Genomic DNA, 22332 nt, shown 5'->3' with positions numbered 1-22332 from the left:
CGCCGGAGTTTTTGTTCAAGTGCTGAGTTCTGCTCGCTCTCGCGAAACCTCTCATTAACAAAGACATGATATTCATTATGCAGTGTGTGTAGACAACTTTATTGATTTTTTGGAACATTGTGAGATTGTGAACTGAGATGAGTGACAGCATTGTAGTGATTGTAAAGTGAGATTATATATATATAATAATCTATTAAATAAAAGTATTGTTTTTCAAGCTGCTCAGAGGAATGATGGCCTATTACATGCTGCAAAGTTTCGGAAGTGACATATTTACATAAATGCAGGATTCACTCTCGAAAATGCAACTGACTTAGTGATACTAGCAAAGGACAGAAGTATGGCATGTCAAAATAGAAACGCACAATGTAAATGCAGACTAATAGATTACTAGAAAAAATATTCATATCATTATATTTTTTTTAATTCCATTCAAATTATTGGTGTAAGTAATGACTTGTAAATAATGTTAAATGTCTTACTACATTGCTGTTCTTGTTTTGGTGGAAATTACATCTGCACTTTAACCCACACTCATTAATGTATTGATTTGATTCTTAATTGTCCACCTGACAGTAAAATTAAAATGTTAATTTTTAATAAACTTGTAGCTAAATTTCAGGTAAATGTTTAGTTGACCATCTGATTAATAAAATAAAAATGTATGACTGCAAATCCATTAAAATAATTTGCAACTGCAAACAGCTAATGAATTGGAATTTGTATCGCAACGTGTTGTTTATTATGATGCATAAATCTTAATTTTCACAATGAAAGTATTAGACAGAGTGATGCATGTGCAACAACAACAATGTACATAGTTCTGATCTATTGTCTTAACATTATATAACTTATGTTTGATCATAATATGGTTAGTTTCTATTAATATCAAAGGCTAGCCTATGCTTAATATGTAGCTTTGTTTGACACGTTTTGTATCGGGGGTCCCTGCTTCATGGGGTCCTTGCCCTGAAAAACTGAAAAACGCTGTTATAGGGTGATGCCCACTGTGTGGGCTCTGTGACGGAGCTGCGAGCTGGGACCTTCTTATCTAGTGTCTGTCTTCAAAAACAAACACAGCTCTCAAAATAATGATGTCTGGGGGAAAATGACTTGTGAAGCTGTGTAAATATTTACAGCCTTATTCTTTTGTCCATCTTACCCTATTTCATGTCTGACCCATTACACACACGCACACACTATATTTTTGTTTGTCTCTCTCCTTCACTCAAATTTTAATTAGTATTCAGATGACTTTGTTAAATGACATGAAAGTCAAATGCTGCTAAGTCATTGTTATTCAAAGAAGATCAGCCCGGCAAAACAAATACACAGAGTTTGAAATCATTTCCGCTGTTCCACACAATAATTAATAGGAATAGTCATTTTTATTGTGTTTATGCATATTGAGATAACATAATTATGCAAACTCTCGCTCTCTCTTTCTTTCAGTTTTAATCCCAAAGCTTTTAGTTTATTTCCAAAACTCTCGGACCTTTGAAGCCTACTCTATTAGCAATATTAATAAAAAGGACAACAGGGCAAATAAAAAATACAAGTAATGTTAATAAATATTAATATATTTTATTTATTAAAATTAAATTCTATTAAAATATTTTGTTTATTTATTTGATTGTATTGTATTGTATTTTATATTATATATTATTTTACTTTAATTTATTACATGGTACATCAGACATGGAATCATAATACCACAAATCACATGTATCATGTGAATCCTATAAAGTACCTAGGAAAATATAGTGAAAATACTATAGTATAAAAATATGGCACTCATTCGCTACCATGGTAAAATATTGTATTGTATTGTATTATATTTTAAACAACATAAGCAATCAACAAATTTTACAACTTGAATGAATATTGTAACAAGGTTTGTTGATAAGGGAAGAAAGAGGCGGGAACCAGAGCCCCTCACGGAGACTGCCACATAAACTAAAATAAAGTACCAACTCCTCTATTGTCTTGCACTGTCACCTTTTATCCTTCCGGAGTTCCTCCGTGGGACTCGAGACCGGTGTGGCGCAGGTGACGCTCATTGGCACTCCGCTCCCACAGCTCTCGGCCCCGCCCTGCTTGCCACAATATATAATAGTATAAACAAGAGTAAATTGTTCTATCTCTCTCTGTTTACCTCAGGAGGAGTGTCGTAATTATATTAAGGTGCTGTTGAGCCATGATGGAGGGCTGTTCGTGTGCGGGACGAATGCTTTCAACCCGCTGTGTGCCAATTACACGGTGAGTGTTCCTCAGTGCCTGCAGACTTCACTGTCTCCCCTGTGTTTACCCTCAGCAAACATGTAGAGCATGTAAAGAGTAATATTACACAAACATAACGAGATCCAGTTCTGTTCTTCCTAAAATATGTAGAAGAATTTCTACAGGAGCTGTTTTAATTTTGAGCTTCTATATATGTATATGTATGTATGTACAATGTGAGATTTCAGCTATATGCTGATTCTTTTTTTAATTAATCAAGCTGACTCAAATCTTGAGCTCATGAAAAAAAAATATATTTTGATTATTTAAATACACTGAAAAAAGGTGTAGAACCAATTTTCAGAAATTGCTACTATTAATGACAAAGAAATAGCAAGTTGCATATAAACATGAAATCTTTTTTTAGAGCGTATAGTGTATAGTGTGTACACTGTATATAGAACCAGTTATTTTTTAAGTACTAAAAGAATAATATTTGTTAATGGAATCTTTGATAAATCAGTACCATTACATTTCTTGTTATTCCCATTGCTAGTCAACTTCGTAGCAGTGCAAGACTTTACAAGTTAATTTGCATATTCTGTCACTCACCTACTTAACATTTTTTTCTCTTACAGTCCAGTCATTAAAAAAGCTTTGTGAATCAGTTCCACTGAATCATTAAAAATAATCAGCTCATTAGGACCCATGGATTTAACACTAATGAAAGAGGATCAACATTGATGGAAGTGCAATTGACTTAATTATTAAAACTCAATAAATGGTTGCACAAAATTACAGCGAAGAGTTCAGAGGAAATTATGTTCATTTTAAGCGTTGAATCGAAAGTGTGAGTGGTTTTGTGGCTGAATCTGTCAGGAACATGTCTGAATTATATGTCACCCCAAAATCAAATGTTAAAAAAATGTGTTTTGCATTAAGAAAATTAAACATTAATGACCAAATAATTTATTTTCTTTAGAGAGATAATGACTTTGGTCACCACTTTTGGTAACATTAATGTTATTTAAGATTGTTAATATTATTTAATAAACCTCAGCTAACATTGAACTTTTTTAACTATTGAATTGTTCATTGTTAGTTAATGTTTTAGCTAAAATAAAGTTAATGGAAAGTTAATGGTTCTGGAAAGTATAATGTTTTAACTAACGTTAACTAATAGTACCTTATTGTAAAGTGTTACCAAATATTCAGTTAATCATTTGGTAATTAATGCTTCATTTTCTTAAAGCTACACTGTGTACTTTTTTAAGTTGATTCTTAGCAAAAAAACATTTTTTTCTTTCAAAATGATATGTGCTCATTAATGTGTAATTAATGTGTAATTAGTATTCTCGTAAGCGTAGAATCTGCCATTTAGAATACATACGAGCGAGTTGATCGAATGGCGGCAGCCGTGTTGCGCCTCCATCTTGAAAATACATTAGCCATAGAGGGACATACCTGGAAATTCAAGCTTCGTCTTTCGCGTTTTTACACGCAGTGGCACCGTGATGAATGCGAGGGGGAGATTACTCACAATACGGCCACCGTAGGAGTTAAAACGCCCTCGGAATGGGAGGGGCTAGAAAGTAATATTCAGTTGGTAGTCATAAACAATTTCACCGCTAGATGGGAGAAAATCCTACAAAGTGTAGCTTTAATGCAATGTATTTTCTTTTCTTTTTTCTTTGGATTTTGGGGTGAAATTTTCAGGCCACATAGTGGTTATAGTTATAGTCTTTGTTTTTACAGTATATTTCGAATGAAATGAAAGTCATACTGATTTATTGTTAAATATAAAATTGAGAAAACTCTTCTGGAGACAGGTTTTTGGGTTTTTGACAGGTTGCGTTTGAAGGGTCCATCTCTCTCACACACGCACACGCTCACTCACACTCTCCGCTGTTGCTGGAAGCGTGTTGAAATGATAGCAGCACTTGTGAATGTGTTTGGAGATATGTGTGGTTTATAACAGCTATCATCCTCTCAGAGAGTGTCATATCCCGTCCTCACAAAGAGTGTGTGTGTGTTTGTTCAGAGAGACACTCTGGAATTGGTCGGCGAGCCCATCAGCGGAATGGCCCGATGTCCGTATGATCCCAAACACGCTAATGTGGCTCTGTTTGCAGGTAACAGCACACATTTCTGTCCATGTAATGACTCAAACCTCTAACCTCACATTATTCACATAATGCACTGATTTTTTTTATCACCCTTTAATCTGTGATGATGACAGCCGTACACCCAGTAGATACACAACCTAATAATATTTAATATCGCCTCATTTATAGCTGTTTTAATTTGCCTCCATAAATGTGTTTAACCACCTATTCCTAACATCGTTATGCTCAAGGACTTTTCGAACGCTTTGCCGCATATATCATCATGGCACAATGTCGATGCTCACTTCTGGTTATTGACCACTGACCTTTGCCCTTTGACCCCAGAGGGCAGCTTGTTCACAGGGACAGTTACTGACTTCCTGGCCATCGATGCTGTCATTTACCGCAGTCTTGGAGAGAGTCCGGCCCTGCGCACAATCAAGCATGATTCCAAATGGTTCAGAGGTAAGGTTTCATATATATATATATATATATATGTGTGTGTATATGAAGAGTTCAGATGCAAAAGTCTCTTAGTGCCATCTGAAATTTTCTTTTGGAATGATAATTTTTATCAAGCTCGTATATTTAAGTTCAGTAATTTCACTTACAGTAAATGGCAATGCAAATTACCTATTAATAGTCATTTAAGTGAAATTACTGAACTTAAATATACGAGCTTGATAAAAATGATAATTCTAGAAGAAAATTTCAGATGGCACTTTTGCATCTGAACTCTTCATATATAATTTATTTTTCTTAATTAAATGATGACAACCCACTGAATAGTTTTAGCATGTTATTGAATATGGCAGTGTTAATGTATTTGGTCTGATTACTGCTGCTGCTGCAGAGCAATATGGATATGCTACTGTTAATAGATACATCCATAAATCCCGGAGCAGATCTAGGCAGGTGGAGCTGGATGTTTACTCTGATACGCTACAGGACTAGCTTGCAGCAAACAATGAACCAGACTATTTAAATGAAAGGAATCTCATTGGCTGCAGGATCAGCAGTGGCCAATCAGCTCGTGCCATGTGGTATATGTGATTGCTTGCAGATTGTCAGCCTGCGTCCCTCTAGAGTTTTTTGACTGAACTATATGCTGTATATTCACCCCTCAGTTTTAAAAAAAAAGAACAGAAATTATGTTTTATCATGCTTAATGCACTAACAATCAGGGCTTTTCAGTGCTTTTATCTGCCACAATAAAGAACACTCCCATATTTTATTGGATGTCCCTTGGACTAATTGGACTAAATTGTCCCTTTGAAGTGAACTTTTTAAGTTGCATGGACTTAAGTACTGTACAGTTCCTGTTGGTTGAGTTATAAAAGCTCAGCTCCATTTCAACAGTGTTTTGTGGATAGTCTGTTTGACTATTTTAAAGAAACTCTGTATAATTAGGCTGTTTCATGTCTACTAACTAGACACGATGCATTGTGATATATGGACATTAAATATGGCCTTTCAATAGGACAACTGACAGATAATCAACAAAGAAATAAGCAAAATAACTTTTGATTACAAAAAAACTATCCACAAAAACCAGACACCTGTTAAGCATTATAATAGGAACATTGGCATCTAGATGACTAGTTGACCATCTTGACCCATTCTTAGTTATATCACGTCCCACATGTCCCCTCCTGGTACCTTCACACGAATAAAGAGCGAAAGTAACTGGGTTGACTTGTTTAGTTGGTCATGACAGTGTTAACACTATATTTGAAAAAAAAAATTTTTAGTGATACAGCAAGTCAAACTGTTTTTCTGTGCAAACGCTCACATAAACTGTCAATGGAGCAGAAGCGGCACTTAACCTGGATTATTCCTTTGAAGTTGTTTCAGGAATTGTTTAATAAAAAGGATTGCTTCTTTGTCGCTCTGCAATACCTGTCGGTTTGAAGTGGGGTTTTGTTTTGTGGGTTTTAAAATAGTTTCTGGAAGCAGTTCACAACACTGAATTTTGAGTGTGATTTCACACCAGACACACAGAGAGTGCTAACAAAACCAAATGGGAATTATTATTATTTTTTTATTTTTTTTACCTGGCTTGTTTTTCACAAATATGCGAGACCTTGTAAAAACAGGAAACTGCACGGTGCTTTCTCATTCAGGCGAGAATAGGTGGATGTGTGTATCATTTTGAGCTCTCTGTTTGAACTTTGAATGTTGGAGAGCTATGAGATGAATATATCTATAAAAGAATCATTCAGGGAGTGAGACCGACATCCCGTTTTGAGGCATAAAGACCTGCGTCTGCTTTATGAAACGCATTCTGCTCAAGGAGAGAGAGAGAGAGGTGAGGCCAAGACCTCCGAATGTCCTCTCTTCACTCTCTTTGCTTTATTTAAGAGGACATGCATGTTTTATGAGGACTATCTCTGCCTCATTCACTTGTGTTTGTGCCGTTCTCTCGCTGTATATCTCTTTCTCTCCCTGCCTCCCTCTGGGACTGTGCATATGTTGTTTGTTCAGATTAAATGTCTTTATAATGACTGATGAGTGTTTACTTATTTGAGCTTCAATTTCTCCATAGGACACCCTCAGACTGTTAAATGAAAGCCTGCGTTTGTGTGTGTCTTGCAGAGCCTTATTTTGTGAGTGCCGTGGAATGGGGACCTCATATCTACTTCTTCTTCAGGGAGATGGCCATGGAGTTCAACTACCTGGAGAAGGTGAGAAAGAAAGATACAGCTGGACAATTACACATGTCGTTCAAAAGTTTGGGATTTTGAAAGAAGTTAGCTTACTTTGATCAACAAATACCGTATTAATACAGTATAATATTGTCAAATATTATTACAATTTCAAATAACTTTTTTGAATATATATTAAATTGTACTTTATACCTTCGATGGCAAAGCTGAATTTTCAGCATTATTACTCCAGTCTTCAGTGTCACATGATCCTTCAGAAATCATTCTAATATGATGATTTGCTGCTCAAGAAAAATGCCTTATAATTATCAATGTTGAAAGCTGTTGTGCTGCTTAATTTTTAAACTATGATTTTTTCAGGATTCTTTGATTAATCATTTATTTGAAATGGAAATCTTTCGTAACAATGTAAATAGGGTTGTCCAATGTACCGGTGATAGACGCTGCTTTTAAACACCCTCGTTCGTGTTTGTTTGAGCGCTCTCTGAGCGTCAAAGGTTTCTATTTACAGCGTGTTTTTACAGGCGTTGATCATTGTAAATCATGGCCTATCAGAGGTGCTAGTCAGTAAGTTAGTCAGAATCAGCATAACACCCCTGAAAACACATAGGTTTTGTTTGGTTCAATGCGAATCCTTTCATTATAACCAACAAAGTGTACTGTAAACACAATGTAAATAACAGATTCATTGTACAATTAAGACGAGAGTGCAGAATTCAGTGAGCTTACACTTTCCAATAAAGTCCCATTAGTTAAGGTTAGTTAATGCATTTACTACTATTAACTAATAATGAACAAACAATTATTTACCATCTTTGTTAACGTTAGCTAATAAAAATACAACTATTGATTGTTAGTTCATGTTAGTTCAGGTTCATTGAATAATATTACCAATACAAATTCTGATTTTAATAATGTATTAGTAAATGTTGAAATTAAAATTAACTAAGATTGTTAAATGCCTTAGAAGTATTTTTCATTGTTAGTTCATGTTAACTAAAGGCGTTAACATGTTAGCCCCCCCCCCCCCCCTCCATTCCCAGTCCACCCTTACCATTTATTGAAACTAGGCTGATTAATTAGTAATAATGCATAATTAATCAAGGTTGTAAGGTCAAATTAACATATGACTGCCCATGAAAAGGCAATTCAGTATTCAGGAACTTAATAGTGCCCCGCCCTGTACTCAGAGCTCAGCCAATCATAACCTAGGTCATTTACATACTGTATTAAAGGTACGGTGTAAAGGTCCAGTTGCAAAGTGTCAGAGAGAGCTTGAAAAATGGTTGAGTAAAACTAAATGATGACTGCTTTTGGCACAAAACGCCTTTATTGACATTATGAGTGGAGTTCTGGGGGAGAAGAAAAATGCTACAGTAGTGCAGAAAATCGCCCCTTTAAGTTTTTCCATTATTGTCAAAAGACTAAATTCTCAAGATTGAAGTGTTAGGTTGAAAAGCAGTTCTCCAGTGAATAGTCACTTTGATTCTGGCACTGAATAGAGGTTGTGTGGAGTAAAAACTGATGTGTTTTATTTTTGAATGTGTTTGTGTATGCGTTAGGTGATGGTGTCTCGCGTGGCACGTGTGTGTAAAGGTGATTTGGGCGGCTCTCAGCGTGTGTTAGAGCGCCAGTGGACGTCGTTTCTGAAAGCTCGTCTGAACTGCTCAATTCCCGGAGACTCGCACTTCTACTTCAACCTGCTGCAGTCCACCAGCCCCATCATACGCATGCAGGGCAGAGACGTCATACTGGGGGTCTTTTCAACACCCTCAAACAGGTACACACGCTCATCATACAGGATGAATATTAAAGGGTATGGTGGGATCATTTGCAGTATAGTGGAACGATCTGTGTGTGTGAATGATGAATGCAGATGAGACAGTAATGTGATTCAACAGCCCTGATGCAAATAAGGACAAAAACCTTTGAGAAGGTTATTTCCTCAAATCATATTGGCACCATTTATTGTCTTATCAGTTTCCTTTCCAAGATTTTTCCGGTTATTTGTAAAGCACTGTAAAGGTGAATTTCTCAAGAACATGTCTGGGCCATATTTCACACTAAAATCTTGTGAAATGTATGTATGTATTTTCTAATTAGGGCCCAAGCCCTGAAAGGGCGAAGGCCCTATTGTTTCCGGTAGGATTATTATTATTATTATTATTATTATTATTATTATTATTATTATTATTATTATTATTATTATTATTATTATTATTATTATTATTATTATTATTTTGTCAACCTTTCGGGCACTTTTGGGGCCCTTAACATGCTCGAAAACTCTTGAAATTTTGCACACACGTCAGAACCCGCGGCCATCAGGGCCGGACTGAAGCTGGTACCCGGGCGTGGCAGGGGGGCTCGACAGCGCCCCCTGGAACGGGATCCAAACACGTGTCCATAAATCAAACACGCTTGCATGTAATAATATGAAACTCGGTACACATATAGATCTCATCGGGCCGAACAACTTTCGTGCTCTAAGTTTTACGCCAGCCAAACAGGAAGTTGGCTATTTAGCGTTGTTTGGAAACGTATGCTGTGGAATTTAATGTACTCCTCCTAGGGAATTCATCGATTCGCCTCCAAACTCGGTGTGCATGAAGTCAAGACATTGAGGATGCTAAATTGCGGACGGATTTTTGATATCTCGAATGGTTTGGCCGTGGCGAGGAAACAAATTTATGGCGAAAAAATGAAACAGGAAGTGTGTTATAACTTCTGCATACATTAACTGATCTTGATGAAACTTCAGTAGTGTGTTCGTTGTAAGAGGCCGATCACATGGATGTGACTATTGTGAGTCAAAGTTATAGTGCCACCAACAGGCAGCAGGAAGTACATCACTTTCAAAATGCTTTGAAATCAGTGTCTTATTTTTACCCGATTTGCTTCAAACTTTATGTGTACAATGTAGACACACGGCAGATGTAAACCTGTGAAAGGATTATTGATATCTTAGATACTGTTGCCGTGGCAACACATCAAACTTTAATATTATTTTTTGATGCTTTTGAGACTCTTAACATACTTGAAATTGCATGAAACTCAACAGACACATCACATTTATTAGCCCGTAGACATGTGCAAAGTTTCAGAAACGGGCGTGGTGGAATGGCTCAGTAGCGCCACCTTTAGTCAAAAATGGGGGCTTAGTTTTTCCTAGAATCACAAAACTTGGTATGTGTATTGTTCTCATCGAGACGGACAACTTTCTAATTTACATGAACCATCTCCGACCAACAGGAAGAGAGATATTTTGGTCTGAATGTGGATTTTCTGAAGAATTTTCTCTCCCTCTCTCTGTGTTTGTGTGTGTGTGAGGGGAGGGGGGATTTGACTATTGCTTTTATATTGTTAATCAAAGTTTCAGGGGCTTTTGGGGTCCTTAACGTGCTCAAAAACTCTTGAAACTTTGCACACAGGTCAGAACCCACGGCCATCAGGGCCGGGCTGAAGCTGGTACCCGGGCGTGGCTGGGGGGCTCAACAGCGCCCCCTTGAACGGGGTTCTAAAACTTGATCCATATATCAAACACGCTCGCATGAATTAATATGAAACTCGGTACACATATAGATCTCATCGGGCCGAACAACTTTACCCCGGTCAAGTTTTACGCCAGCCCAACAGGAAGTCGGCTATTATGGGTTGTTTGGAAAATGCTTGCTGTGGAATGTGAAATACTCCTCCTAGAAAATTCACCGTGTCCCCTTCAAACTCGTTGTGCATGTAGTCAAGACTTTGAGGATGCTAAATTGCAGACGGATTTTTGATATCTCGAACGGTTTGGCTGTGGCGAGGAATCGAATTTATGGCGAGAAAAGAGAAACACGGAAGTGGAATAACTTCTGCATACATTAACTGATCTTGATGAAACTTCAGCAGTGTGTTCGTGGTAAGAGGCCGATTAGATGGATGTAGCTATTGTGAGTCAAAGTTATAGCGCCACCAACTGGCAGCAGGAAGTGTGTCACTTTCAACATGCTTTTGACAAAAGTGGGGGGGTTAGTTTTAACTAACTTATCAAGCCGGACAACTTTCTAATTTACATTCATCAGCTCCGGCCATCAGGAAGTCAGATATTTTGGTCTGAATGTGGATTTTTTTTGCAAAATCAGCCTCTGAATTTTTAGCCACTCCTCTTAAACTGTTTATTTTATTCCCACCAAACTTTTTCAACATGATGAAAATACATTAAATATGCTAAATTGTGATTGGATAATAAATATCTCAAACGGTTTTGCTATGGCAAGGGATTAAAGTAATGTCCAAAAAGGAAACACTAAAAATCTTCTAAAAATGTAATTATATACCACTTATTTCTATATAAAAGTATACAAATATCACAACTAAACCCATTTTATTCTGTTTTTGCAATTCAAGAAGAATGAAAAAGTTAAAAACAGGCTATTTAGTGCTATTTGGTTAAACAAAAAAGCAAACATAGGGCTATACTGCCCTCTTGTGTCCAAAAGGACATCAAAATAGTATATAAAACTTTTTACCAGGTAGGCCAATATTGTATTTAAATATACATTTATTAGGTATGTGTCTGAGGATATTTTCCCACCGGTTAATCGACGTGTAACACCGCTGGGGGCTTTTGAATTGCCAACTTAAAAACGAAAGTAAAATATGTTTGTCCGCAATGACATTGATAGTGGTTGAGCGAGCGTTTCAAATGAATTCCTATGGAAGTAGGAATTAACTGAAAAACGTTCACTCTGTTCTGCTCGTTCCTCACCGTGGATGCGCACCGTTTTAAATCGCTAATATGAGCATTTTAGTTTAATTTTAAAATTAGCACCTTTTGGGGGGAGGATTGCTTGAAATTATTTTACAAAAGCACAATGTTGTGTTTTATTGCGACTGTACACAAATATAAGTTAACACTTTGCAGTTTGAATGTCGTCCTGTATAATGACGGAGAATGTTTTTATGTGTCCACTGTTCAATCGCACCCACGCCACACACACACACACACACACACACACACACACACACACACACACACACACACACACACGGTTTACTATCTTTGTTGGGACTCTCCATAGACTTAATGGTTTTATACTGTACAACCTGTATATTCTATCTCCTCACACTAACCCTAGCCCTAAACCTACCTATCACAGAAAACTTTCTGCATTTTTACTTTTCCAAAAAGACTCATTCTGTATGATTTATAAGCTTGTTTACCCATGGGGACCTCTATTTAGGTCCCCACTGTGACACGAGTCCCCATGAGTCTGTGTGCATTCAGGTTGAAGTCCCCACCGGGATAGAAAAACATGAACACACACACACACACACACACACACACACACACACACACACACACATTCCAGCATTGTAATCTTGACATCGCAGCCTGTTCATTATAGCCTTCATAAAATATAATAATAAAATAGTCAACCAAACATATAAAAATTACACTGCTCTAAATAGTCAGTAGTACAATTCATACATTCACAGTAAGCACCGCTCCACTGTGATGTTTCCAAGCACATTTTTGCGCTTGTGAAGAGGATGATTTTTTCCGTTGATATTGGAACATGAGTGAAGAACAAAGCCTATAATAAAGAATAGTTTAGCATCCAAATACATCGCAAATGTTGAAACATTTTGATTGTAATGAGAGGGTTACGTGAGCCCAACACTGCTTTCTTTCATTTTTATTTTTACATTAAATTTAAAGGATTTGTTGTGGAATATTTTGAGTGTATCATAAAATCAGAATAAGGTAAGTCAAGTAATATTTTTGGTCTTTTATATATATATATATATATATATATATATATATATATATATATATATATATATATATATATATATATAAAAATATAGCTGCGAGCAGCGATGAAGGGCCAAAGCCGGCGGTACTGCCACCCCGGTGCCTTTAGGTAACTAAAGGCACCGGGGTTGCGGTGCCACTGGCTTGGGCCCGTAATCGCTGCTCGCAGCTATATTTTATATTAATTTTAATGTTTTAATGTAATTGTAATGTAAAAAATGTAATGTGATTTAATGTAAAAAAAATATGTTTTATTAATTATTATTTTTAATAATTTTTTATTTCTTAATTATTATTATTTATTTGTATTTTTGTTATTTATTTATTTATTATTTATGAATTTGCATTTATTTATTTTTGTTCATTGTACTTTATTTTATTATTTTATTTGACATGACATTTAAGCACAAAAAAATGCCACCAAAATTCTCAGTAATTATACGGTTATGAGAATGTTATTTTTTTATTATGGTAACGAGGGTGAAGTTCTTAACTGTAATTAAAATAATGTCCTAAAATAGGCTTGTTTTCCTTTAAGCAAAATGTTATTTCTTTTTGTGGTGGTGAAATATGATCTGGACATGTTTTTGTGACATTCGCACCGTAAATGTGTAAAGATTAGGAAACATAACTAAATTGAAGGGAAATGGAAAACGGTTCTACACACGCACGTACGCTCGTTCCTCTGTGATTTAGCTTCTTATTAGTCTGTTTTGAACCCGAGCAGCACGAATGAATCCAATTTCAAGGCAATTTGGATTTTGTTCTTTTGATAGTCTGCCTAAAAGGGCTTTTTTTTTTTTTCTCTCCAGAAGAAAGACAAAGCGAAGAGTTGTGAGAGTTTGATTGTCTCAGGAATAAGACTGTCAAAAATTCAGTTAGCAGGGATGTTAATAATCGCCATAAACACATTTTAACAATGGGCAAAACACTGATCTGCTTTCCAGGGGGTTGGAAATGGCCAGATTATATTGTGCTGTAGAATACAGTAGCAGTTGTGACATCTGTCAAAATGTGCAAAGAGAGCGAGAGTCAGAGAAAGTGAAGTGCTATAAACAGTCTTTGTGTGTGTCTGTATACATCTAGAGAAATGTGCACTTTCTCCCATTCAACCAAGTAATATGAGTGTACCATCTTTCTATGAATAAAGTCTTGGTAGCACTTTATTTTACAGCCCTGTTCCTTGTGTACATACTATGTATGTATTATAGTAATTACAATAACTAGGTACTAACCCTGAACCTACCTCTGAACCTAACCTTAACCCATGTAGTTAGCCAGTACAGGTAAATACACTGTAAGGAAGGACATTTAAGTGCAATACTGTAATATATAGAGTAACCAAAGTCTTTGTTCTAACTCTCATTTGCTGACAGGCAGGTTAATGACCACCATAATTTGTTTATGATAATTATCTCACAAAGTACCATGGTATTACCATCTGATGCCATAACCACGACCACAGGCTGAATTGCACGAGAGGTGAGAGATGAAACACTCTCACTAGAGGTGTGTACACTTTTTGTGACATTTTATATCTCTGTGGAAACTGAAAGCCCTCCGAGCAAATGGTGGCATATCAATTCAAAAATCTAAACTGAGTATCTAATACTTTAAGAACTCCACGTGTGATTGAAACATACAGTAGATATAAAATGTATCCTTGTCGTATCACAGAGCGGTTATACAGTTCCACAGCATGCCTGGAAATACCTCTGAATAAATGATCACTGGAACAAGCGAAAAACAAAAGATTTGACGTTGAATTCCACATTGACTTGAACACGCTGCTTTGGCACTGCATGCCTACTGAAACAACACAATTTTTTCCCCGCTTAAAATAACTCCCAATAGAGAATAGATATTTGCATACTGTAGACCCAAAATAAAGGGATAGAGAGAGACAAAGAGACAGAGAGATATGGCAGAAGATACTGTACAACAACCAGCCGATAATCTGAGTTTGTGGGTTTATGAAAGGGAATGAATTGGTCTGTTCTGAGCTAAATGGATAAACAGTCAAGTACATCATAAAACCAGCCCAAATGTTGTTCTATCAGCTCTTTGTGTCGCTCCCGAGAGCTCGTAACACGCTGAAAGAGCTCTCACTAGTCTTCCAGGCTCCACGGGTAAGTGTGCGTTCAGTATGATATACTGCAGTCCATCAGGCAGATGATGAGGGCCGTTTTCAGTAGATTACCTCTCATTGTGTTCGTATGATTAGAATAAAAATGAGCTTCGTCATCAACTTCCAGTGGAATGTTTTTGGTGTTATATCTGCTCTGCTAGATGTGGTCATTTTTTAAAATAGGAAAGAGCAAATTCCAGGACAGCCATTGAGAAAGGAAAGTGGTCAAGATTAATGAGAAGTTGGATGTTTGAGGAGAAAATGTCTTGAAATGGAAACGTTTTCATTCTTTTGTGCCTATATTTTCTGAAATATACAATTATTTATTTGTGGATGGTGGCTGCTGTTGTTTTTTTTTGTTTTGTTTTTATTCCCTCCATGAGAATAAATAATTACACAATAAGCCACGAGAGACTGTCCGTTACAGTGTTTTTACCTCAGGTAAATCATGGTACAAATCACTGTAACACACAGCCTTGCCAACTTAAACTCTGCCTGTTACAGTAGTGGCCATTTTGAAAAGTACAGTATTTTATATTTTTCCTACTCCTCCTTCAAATTTTGCCCAATTCTTACGAAAATTGGCTCAGGTGATCTTTGGACCGAGCCGCACAGAAATGGCTTAACCGATTTGGTCACACTTTAGTTTAGGATCCAATTCTCACTATTAACTAACTATTAACTACGACCTTTGCCTCAGTTAACTCCTAGATACTGCTTATTAATAGTTTGTAAGTTGTTAAGTTTTGGTATTGGGTAGGAATTGAATGAATAAGGGATGTAGAATAAGGTCATGTAGAATAAGGCATTAATATATGCTTTTTAAGAACTAATAAACAGCCAATATCCTAGTAATATGCATGCTAATAAGCAACTAGTTTGTAGTGAGAATTGGACCCTAAACTAAAGTGTTACCTCCAATCTTTGCCCAAAAGTTGCGATGCACTAAACCAAACGAGGTTGATGCAAAACTGGTTCAGAGGCTGTGTCTCGGACAAACTTTGATCAATCGAAATGTAAATTTGTATGCTTTATTGGAACCATGATCTATCTGAACTTATTAAATATAACATACAGTGCAATTATATAAAAAAATTCGAATAGTATTTTGTCCTTTTGTGATTCACATTGTAGAGCATGTGATGAGTTTTGATGAGCTTGCTGTGATTGTTATGCTTGCTGTACATACTGAATTTATTGTGCTTACAATGCTTGCTCTGCTTGGGGTGCTTGCCCCCACATTGCTGCTTGCGGCTATATTTATGATTATTATAATCCACATCATAATAATCACAATACATAAATACTATTGTACAAAAAAATAAAATGGCACAAATCTAACTGAATACCTTACTAATACTTTAAATAAAATTTTAATTTCATTTTTATAATTTTTCACAGTAGTTTGGCATCATCTGAAAGGAGAGCTACTATGTACTCACTCTAGAGTTATGGCTGAGCTTCTATGCCAAAGTACAAACAGCATGAAGTCCCTCCTGCTTTCTTCCGTGTCCATTTTTCTCATTTAGTCCTCATTTCTCAGACCCCCGTCGTTTCCTTTCTCGATTGGACGCGAGAGGCTTTGCTGCAGAGCTTTGTGTGATGAGGTGATCTTGGCCCGTTCACCTCAAGCCCACTGGGCTGGTCAGTTACACAGGCACAGCGCCAGAAAGCCTTTAAAGTAGTGGACGATAGGCGACCAGGGCCGCATGCCAGAGAGAACAGGGTGAAAGTAGAGCTCGTTTGTCTAGCTTGAGGTTTACAAGGCTGTAGTTCACTACATCTGACAGCTCATTGGCTGGATTATAGTTGGAGGCCACAAACTTCTAACAGCTTATTGGCTTAAGTGGTGTTCTCAAAATGGCTTCCACTCGGACCCCGTCTGCCTGTGTCAGGCAATAGCGGACGACACATTTTTATACAAAAAAAGTTAGATTTTTATCAATTCACCACAGCTACATTTATTTGATGAAAAATACAGTAAAAAAATAAATTAAATGTGGAATATTATTACAATTTAAAGAAACTGTTTTTTATTTGAAAAATTTAGTTTATTCCTGTGATGCAAAGCTGAATTTTCAGCATCATTACTCCAGTCACACGATCCTTCAGAAATCATTCTAATATGCTGATTTGCTGCTCAATAAACATTTTGTATTCAAAATATCTTAATATGTACTTCAATTTTGTGTTCTGCAGAAGAAAGAAACTCATACAGGTTTGGAACAACATGAGGGTGAGTAAATGATGAGAGAATGTTCATTTTTGGGCGAACTATACTTTTATTTATGAGAACTAATAATAGTGATGTTTGTCTTAGCAAGCACTACTAAAACGTCACAGTGTGCCATCATTGTGTTATTCTTTAATTACATTCACCTTCTGAGATAAAATGAGTGAGCTGTCAGTGCACTAATGGCTCTTGCAGAACAGCGCTGTTTGTCCCTTTATTCTTTTAAATAGTTGAGGTAATTATAAGGTTGCGCCACTCAGGGAAGCACAGGAGAGGTGGTAAAGGAGACGGAGAGGAAGATGACATCCAGTGACATCTCTGTTAATTTGGTGTAATCTTTGGCACAGATGTCCTCCATAAGGGTGGCAGGCGGCGGGCTCAGGCCGATCTCCAAATCAGTCCATTAACACCATGCCCACTGCGCCGTTTCTGTCCATCAATCTGCCTGCATTTTCCAAATTTTCCAAATGAGACCCTTCATTCCCAAAGCCCTTCAATTACCAGTAGCCCTAATTTAACAGATCAGACTCCATATTTTCCGTGTATCTATTAGTGGGGAATATTAGAGTGGAATTGAGCAGAAATGGAATGATTAGAACTGAATGAGCAGACCTCATCATATCCGAATGCGATGATTGCCCTGCAACTGTCTTATCTACTTCATTTTTATTTAGTCACTGGAAGGTGGAAGGACTCTGTTCTGTCATTTGCGCTCTCATTGTGATCAGGATAATGTAGCTATTGTGTTAAACTCAAGCTTGTATCAAAATGATATTCCCTGAATGATTCTATTGGTTTTCTTTTCTGTGTATGATTATAAAAATGCAGCTTGGTAATCTATGTAATCATAAGCTCTAAACCTAGTAGGCTGCCATTGTCCACCCAAATATGAAAATTCTGTCATCATTTACTCAACCTCGTGTAGTTCCAAACCTGAATGACTTTCTTTCTTTCTTTCTATGCGGAACACAAAATAATGTATTTTTAAGAATGGTGGTAACCAAATCTATCTATCTATCTATCTATCTATTTATTGTATGTATATAAACTTCCACAAGTCATGGGTCACAGGTTTTTGAGGATGAATTATTTAATGGATTTACCAAAGTTTTCAGGGTTTGTATTATCAAGTCTATGTAAGACAGTTTGCTTTGTTTGAGGCACTCTTTGAGTTTTGTTGGAGGTGCAGGGAATTGGATTTGCCAAAACACTGTCATTTACGATAAAGGACATTGAGGTTTAGATCATTTTCAGTCCAGAATTGGCCAAATGCTGTCCAGCGTTGGCTCAGCAGGTCTGGTGTCAGGTGAGGGGTGTAGACAAGCCCTCTCACTCCAGTTCCAGCGGGACACCAGACAGAACTCGCCAAATCTGTCGCCGCGGTCCAAACACACACGTTCTCAGAGCAGCTGACGGGACCATGTGTGACCTCAAACCCAGCCCAACATCCTGTGATTTACAGTCTCATTCTGTTGCTTTTCCCCTTTTTCTTTTAACATGTTGTTATTATCACACTGATTTCTGTAATTAATCCCTTGTTGATTTGCACATGTTTGGGCTGTTGTTCTCCCTCCAAAAATTTCCTGGAAGAGAATGTCACTATGGATGTTTTCTTAGTTAAGAGGTTTTTGCAAAAGAAAAGTGAAATTGAGGACAAGTAAAAACCTATCCATTTATTATGAACGAGTCAGAACAGTCTGAAGGCCTGGTCCAATTAGTGGTTGTAGCTTGAAAGCTCTGGGAAGAGTAATAGTCAGAAATTTTAGTCTTAAAATAATAATAATAATAATATAATTAAAACAATGCTCCCACATTGTAATCGAATTATTGCTTTTTAGAAGGTAGCTGCACCAGAGGACACGGTTAAAATAGTAGCATCTGCTCAAAACAAAACAAAAAAACAAAGATGATTTCCATCTTTTAAAATGTATAAATCTAATATATTAAGAAATTTAAATCATTTAATTTTTTTTTTTTTTTTTATTATTTTACTAGAGATTGTTTAGATCATTTTACCTGTATAAATTTACAATTGAAAATTGTTTTACATTACTATTCAAAGTTCGGTAAGATTTTTTTTTTAAAAAAAACCTACATTTTTTGATAAAAAAAAATTCTGTCAAAACCGTAATATTGTGAAATATTATTATGATTTAAAATAACTGTTTTCTATTTTAATCTATTTTAAAATGTAATTTATTCCTGTGATCAAAGCTGAATTTTCAGCATCATTACTCCAGTCTTCAGTCACATGATCCAATCATTCTAATATGATGATTTGCTGCTCAAGAAACATTTCTTATTATCAATTCTTCTTTGATGAATAGAAAGCTGAAAAGCATTTATTGAAATAGAAATATTTTGTAAAATTATGAATGTCTTTAATGTCATATTCAATATATATACAATATATATACAATACAATGTATATATACAATATAACAATTATTTAATGCAATTTAATGCATCCTTACTCAATAAACCTTATTAATTTCTTTCAAAAGACTGATCCCAACCTTTAATGGTATAGTGTATAATTCTAAGTATTAATTTTACTAGAATTGATTATTTCATATTTTGTATAAAGTTGAATGCCATTCAGTTCACTACTAGCCTTTTGATAAGATTAGTTGTTTTGCCTGAAAGCTGAAATCTGGACAGATAAGAGGATCCAAGTTTCCTCAACAGTCCATCTGAACTCCCACTGTTTGGAGAGAGAGACAAGCTGCCCTGGAACACATGGTGAACACCTGCAGACCAGAACACACACACACACACACACACACACACACACACACACACAACATTAGGCTGTTCAGCCAGTGAGAACACTTGCCCATCCTGGCAGGTCATTTTACAGTTTCCTTCTGTGTTTGACTGATCTACGATTTCCTTTGTATTTTAATGCGCAACAAGCTATAATATTGTGCTGATATATGTTTTCTCTCAGTTTTTGCTTTTAAAAGGAAGAATTCACCCCCCCCCAAAAAAATACAACTGTCATCATTTATTCACCCTCATGTCTTTCCCAAGACACGTATTTTTTCTTTCAAAAACAAAAGAATATTTTGAAGAATCAAGCTCCAGAAGACTACAAAGCACCATGAAAGTGCCATAAAGCAGTCCATGTGTATATTGTTATATTTATACTATAGCCTGCGTGCTTTAAAATAGCCTTAATTTGCACTTGAGCTTTTATTAATCTGATGTGAGTGGCTGTCGAGACACTATAATGAGATGCTGTAGAGGCAGATTGGTCGATTAGTCTGTCAGATGCAGTAAATCGAATAGTCCTGTTGTGACATGTCACTTTGGCTTAGGGTAACAGCGTGTGTGTGCTTCTGTGGGACTGTATGTGTGTGTTTGAAGTGTGGTTTGGATCAGTGATGTGTCTTGACCCTCTTGGAACTCTGTGTCTACCCAGCATCCCCGGCTCGGCGGTGTGTGCGTTTGACATGCAGCAGCTGGCACGTGTGTTTGAGGGCAGATTCAAAGAGCAGAAATCTCCAGAATCCATATGGACACCCGTACCTGATGAACTGGTGCCGAAACCCAGGTATCAATCTTTCTATCTTTCTAGTATCTATCATGTTCTATTGTTCTGTCTGTCTGTTGTTCTATCATTCATCTATCTATCTATAGTCTGTCGTTCTGTCTATCTCTCGTTCTCGTTCTGTCTGTCGTTCTGTCTGTCAGTCTATATATCTGTCGTTCTGTGTGTCTTTCTATCTGTCTGTCGTTCCGTCCTGTTCTGTCTGTCAGTCTATATATGTTGTTCTGTTTCGTTATGTCTGTCTGTTGTTCTATCTATCTATCTATCTATCTATCTATCTATCTATCTATCTATCTATCTATCTATCTATCTATCTATCTATCTATCTATCTATCTATCTATCTATCTATCTATCTATCTATCTATCTATCTATCTATCTATCTATCTATCTGTCTTTCTTCTGTCGTTGTTCTGTCTGTCTGTATGTCGATCTGTCTGTCGTTTTGTCAGTCTATATATCTGTCTGTCTGTCTATCTACCTATCTGTCTATGTCTGTCTGTCATTCTGTCTATCTCTCTTGTTCTGTCTGTCTGTCTATCTATCTTTCTGTTGGTCTATATATCTGTCATTCTGTCTCGTTCTGTCTGCTGTCATTCTGTCTGTCTGTCTATCTATCTATCTATCTATTTATCTCGTTCTGTCTATCTATTTCTCTCGTTCTATCTGTCGTTCTGTCTGTCGGTCTATATATATGTCGTTCTGTCTATCTATCTCTCTCGATCTGTCTGTACTGTATGTCTGTTGATCTGTCAGTCTATCTGTCTGTCTGTCGTTTTGTCTATCTATCTATCTCATTCTGTCTGTCTGTCTCTCTGTCTCTCTATCAAATAGTGAGTGTTTGGTTTGGACATTTAAAACCGTGAATGTGGTTCTTTTACTTTTCTAGGCCTGGAGGATGTGCTGTCCAGGGTTCGAGATTCAGCTCCTCCAACGCTCTTCCCGATGAAGTGCTGAACTTCATCAAAACTCATCCTCTGATGGACGAAGCAGTTCCTTTGCTCGGACACAGACCCTGGATAGTCAAGACCATGGTTCGGTACGATGCATAGACCTACGGAACACAGAAAAAAACGATCAATAAACCCCAGGATGCTTGTTATATGAAGTGTGTTGCTGAGATTTGAAAAGGTGAAGCGAAACTCTCAAGGCCTCCTAAAAGCTGTGCTGCTTTAACTGAAATTGGTTGAAATCTCAGGAATCAAAGCCCAAGCTCTGCTGTAGTATGGCTAATGTTTGCAGCACTGATACTCAAAGGACATCATTCTGTCAACAATCCTGTTAAGAGCGCTGCTACAGTGTCTCAAGGTTAGTGAGGGAAAAACTTTAGTTAAACTATAACTCCAGTAGTGCTTCTGCAGAGGGTAAATTGCCTGAGGCCTTCAGACTCATTACTTCTGAGTAACCGAAGAAAATGTTCTCTGCAAGGAGAAAAAATCAAGCAATAAACTGTTTTTTAAAATTGTATTGAAATGGCCACTGGGTCCTTTCACGATAACTAGAGGTAAATTGTCACAAAGGAGAGTGGTACTCTGGTGAGGGGGAAAAAGGTGGATTTTTGATTGATATTCAATAACAGACCATTTTGACTTAAAGTGCCTGTATTATGCTATTTAAAAGGTTGATAA

The 22332-nt window shown here is 36.7% G+C and overlaps 1 protein-coding gene across 1 annotated transcript in view; it reads left to right on the top strand.

Moving 5' to 3' along the window:
* sema6ba (sema domain, transmembrane domain (TM), and cytoplasmic domain, (semaphorin) 6Ba) overlaps nt 1–22332 on the top strand; it is a gene marked incomplete at its 5' end in the record, with an annotated part of 55224 nt that overhangs the window by 15228 nt on the left and 17664 nt on the right. The window contains 7 exons of the mRNA XM_081373441.1: nt 2161–2259; nt 4262–4352; nt 4671–4790; nt 6921–7009; nt 8554–8771; nt 20577–20708; nt 21594–21743. Coding sequence (XP_081229567.1) covers nt 2161–2259; nt 4262–4352; nt 4671–4790; nt 6921–7009; nt 8554–8771; nt 20577–20708; nt 21594–21743 — 899 coding nt within the window. The remainder of the gene's footprint in view (nt 1–2160; nt 2260–4261; nt 4353–4670; nt 4791–6920; nt 7010–8553; nt 8772–20576; nt 20709–21593; nt 21744–22332) is intronic.

This window comes from Scardinius erythrophthalmus, assembly GCF_964197995.2.
Source record: "Scardinius erythrophthalmus genome assembly, chromosome: 9".
Lineage (NCBI taxonomy): Eukaryota > Metazoa > Chordata > Actinopteri > Cypriniformes > Leuciscidae > Scardinius > Scardinius erythrophthalmus.
The sequence above is the reverse complement of the archived record's forward strand: the minus strand, read 5'-3'. Positions and strand labels throughout refer to the sequence as shown.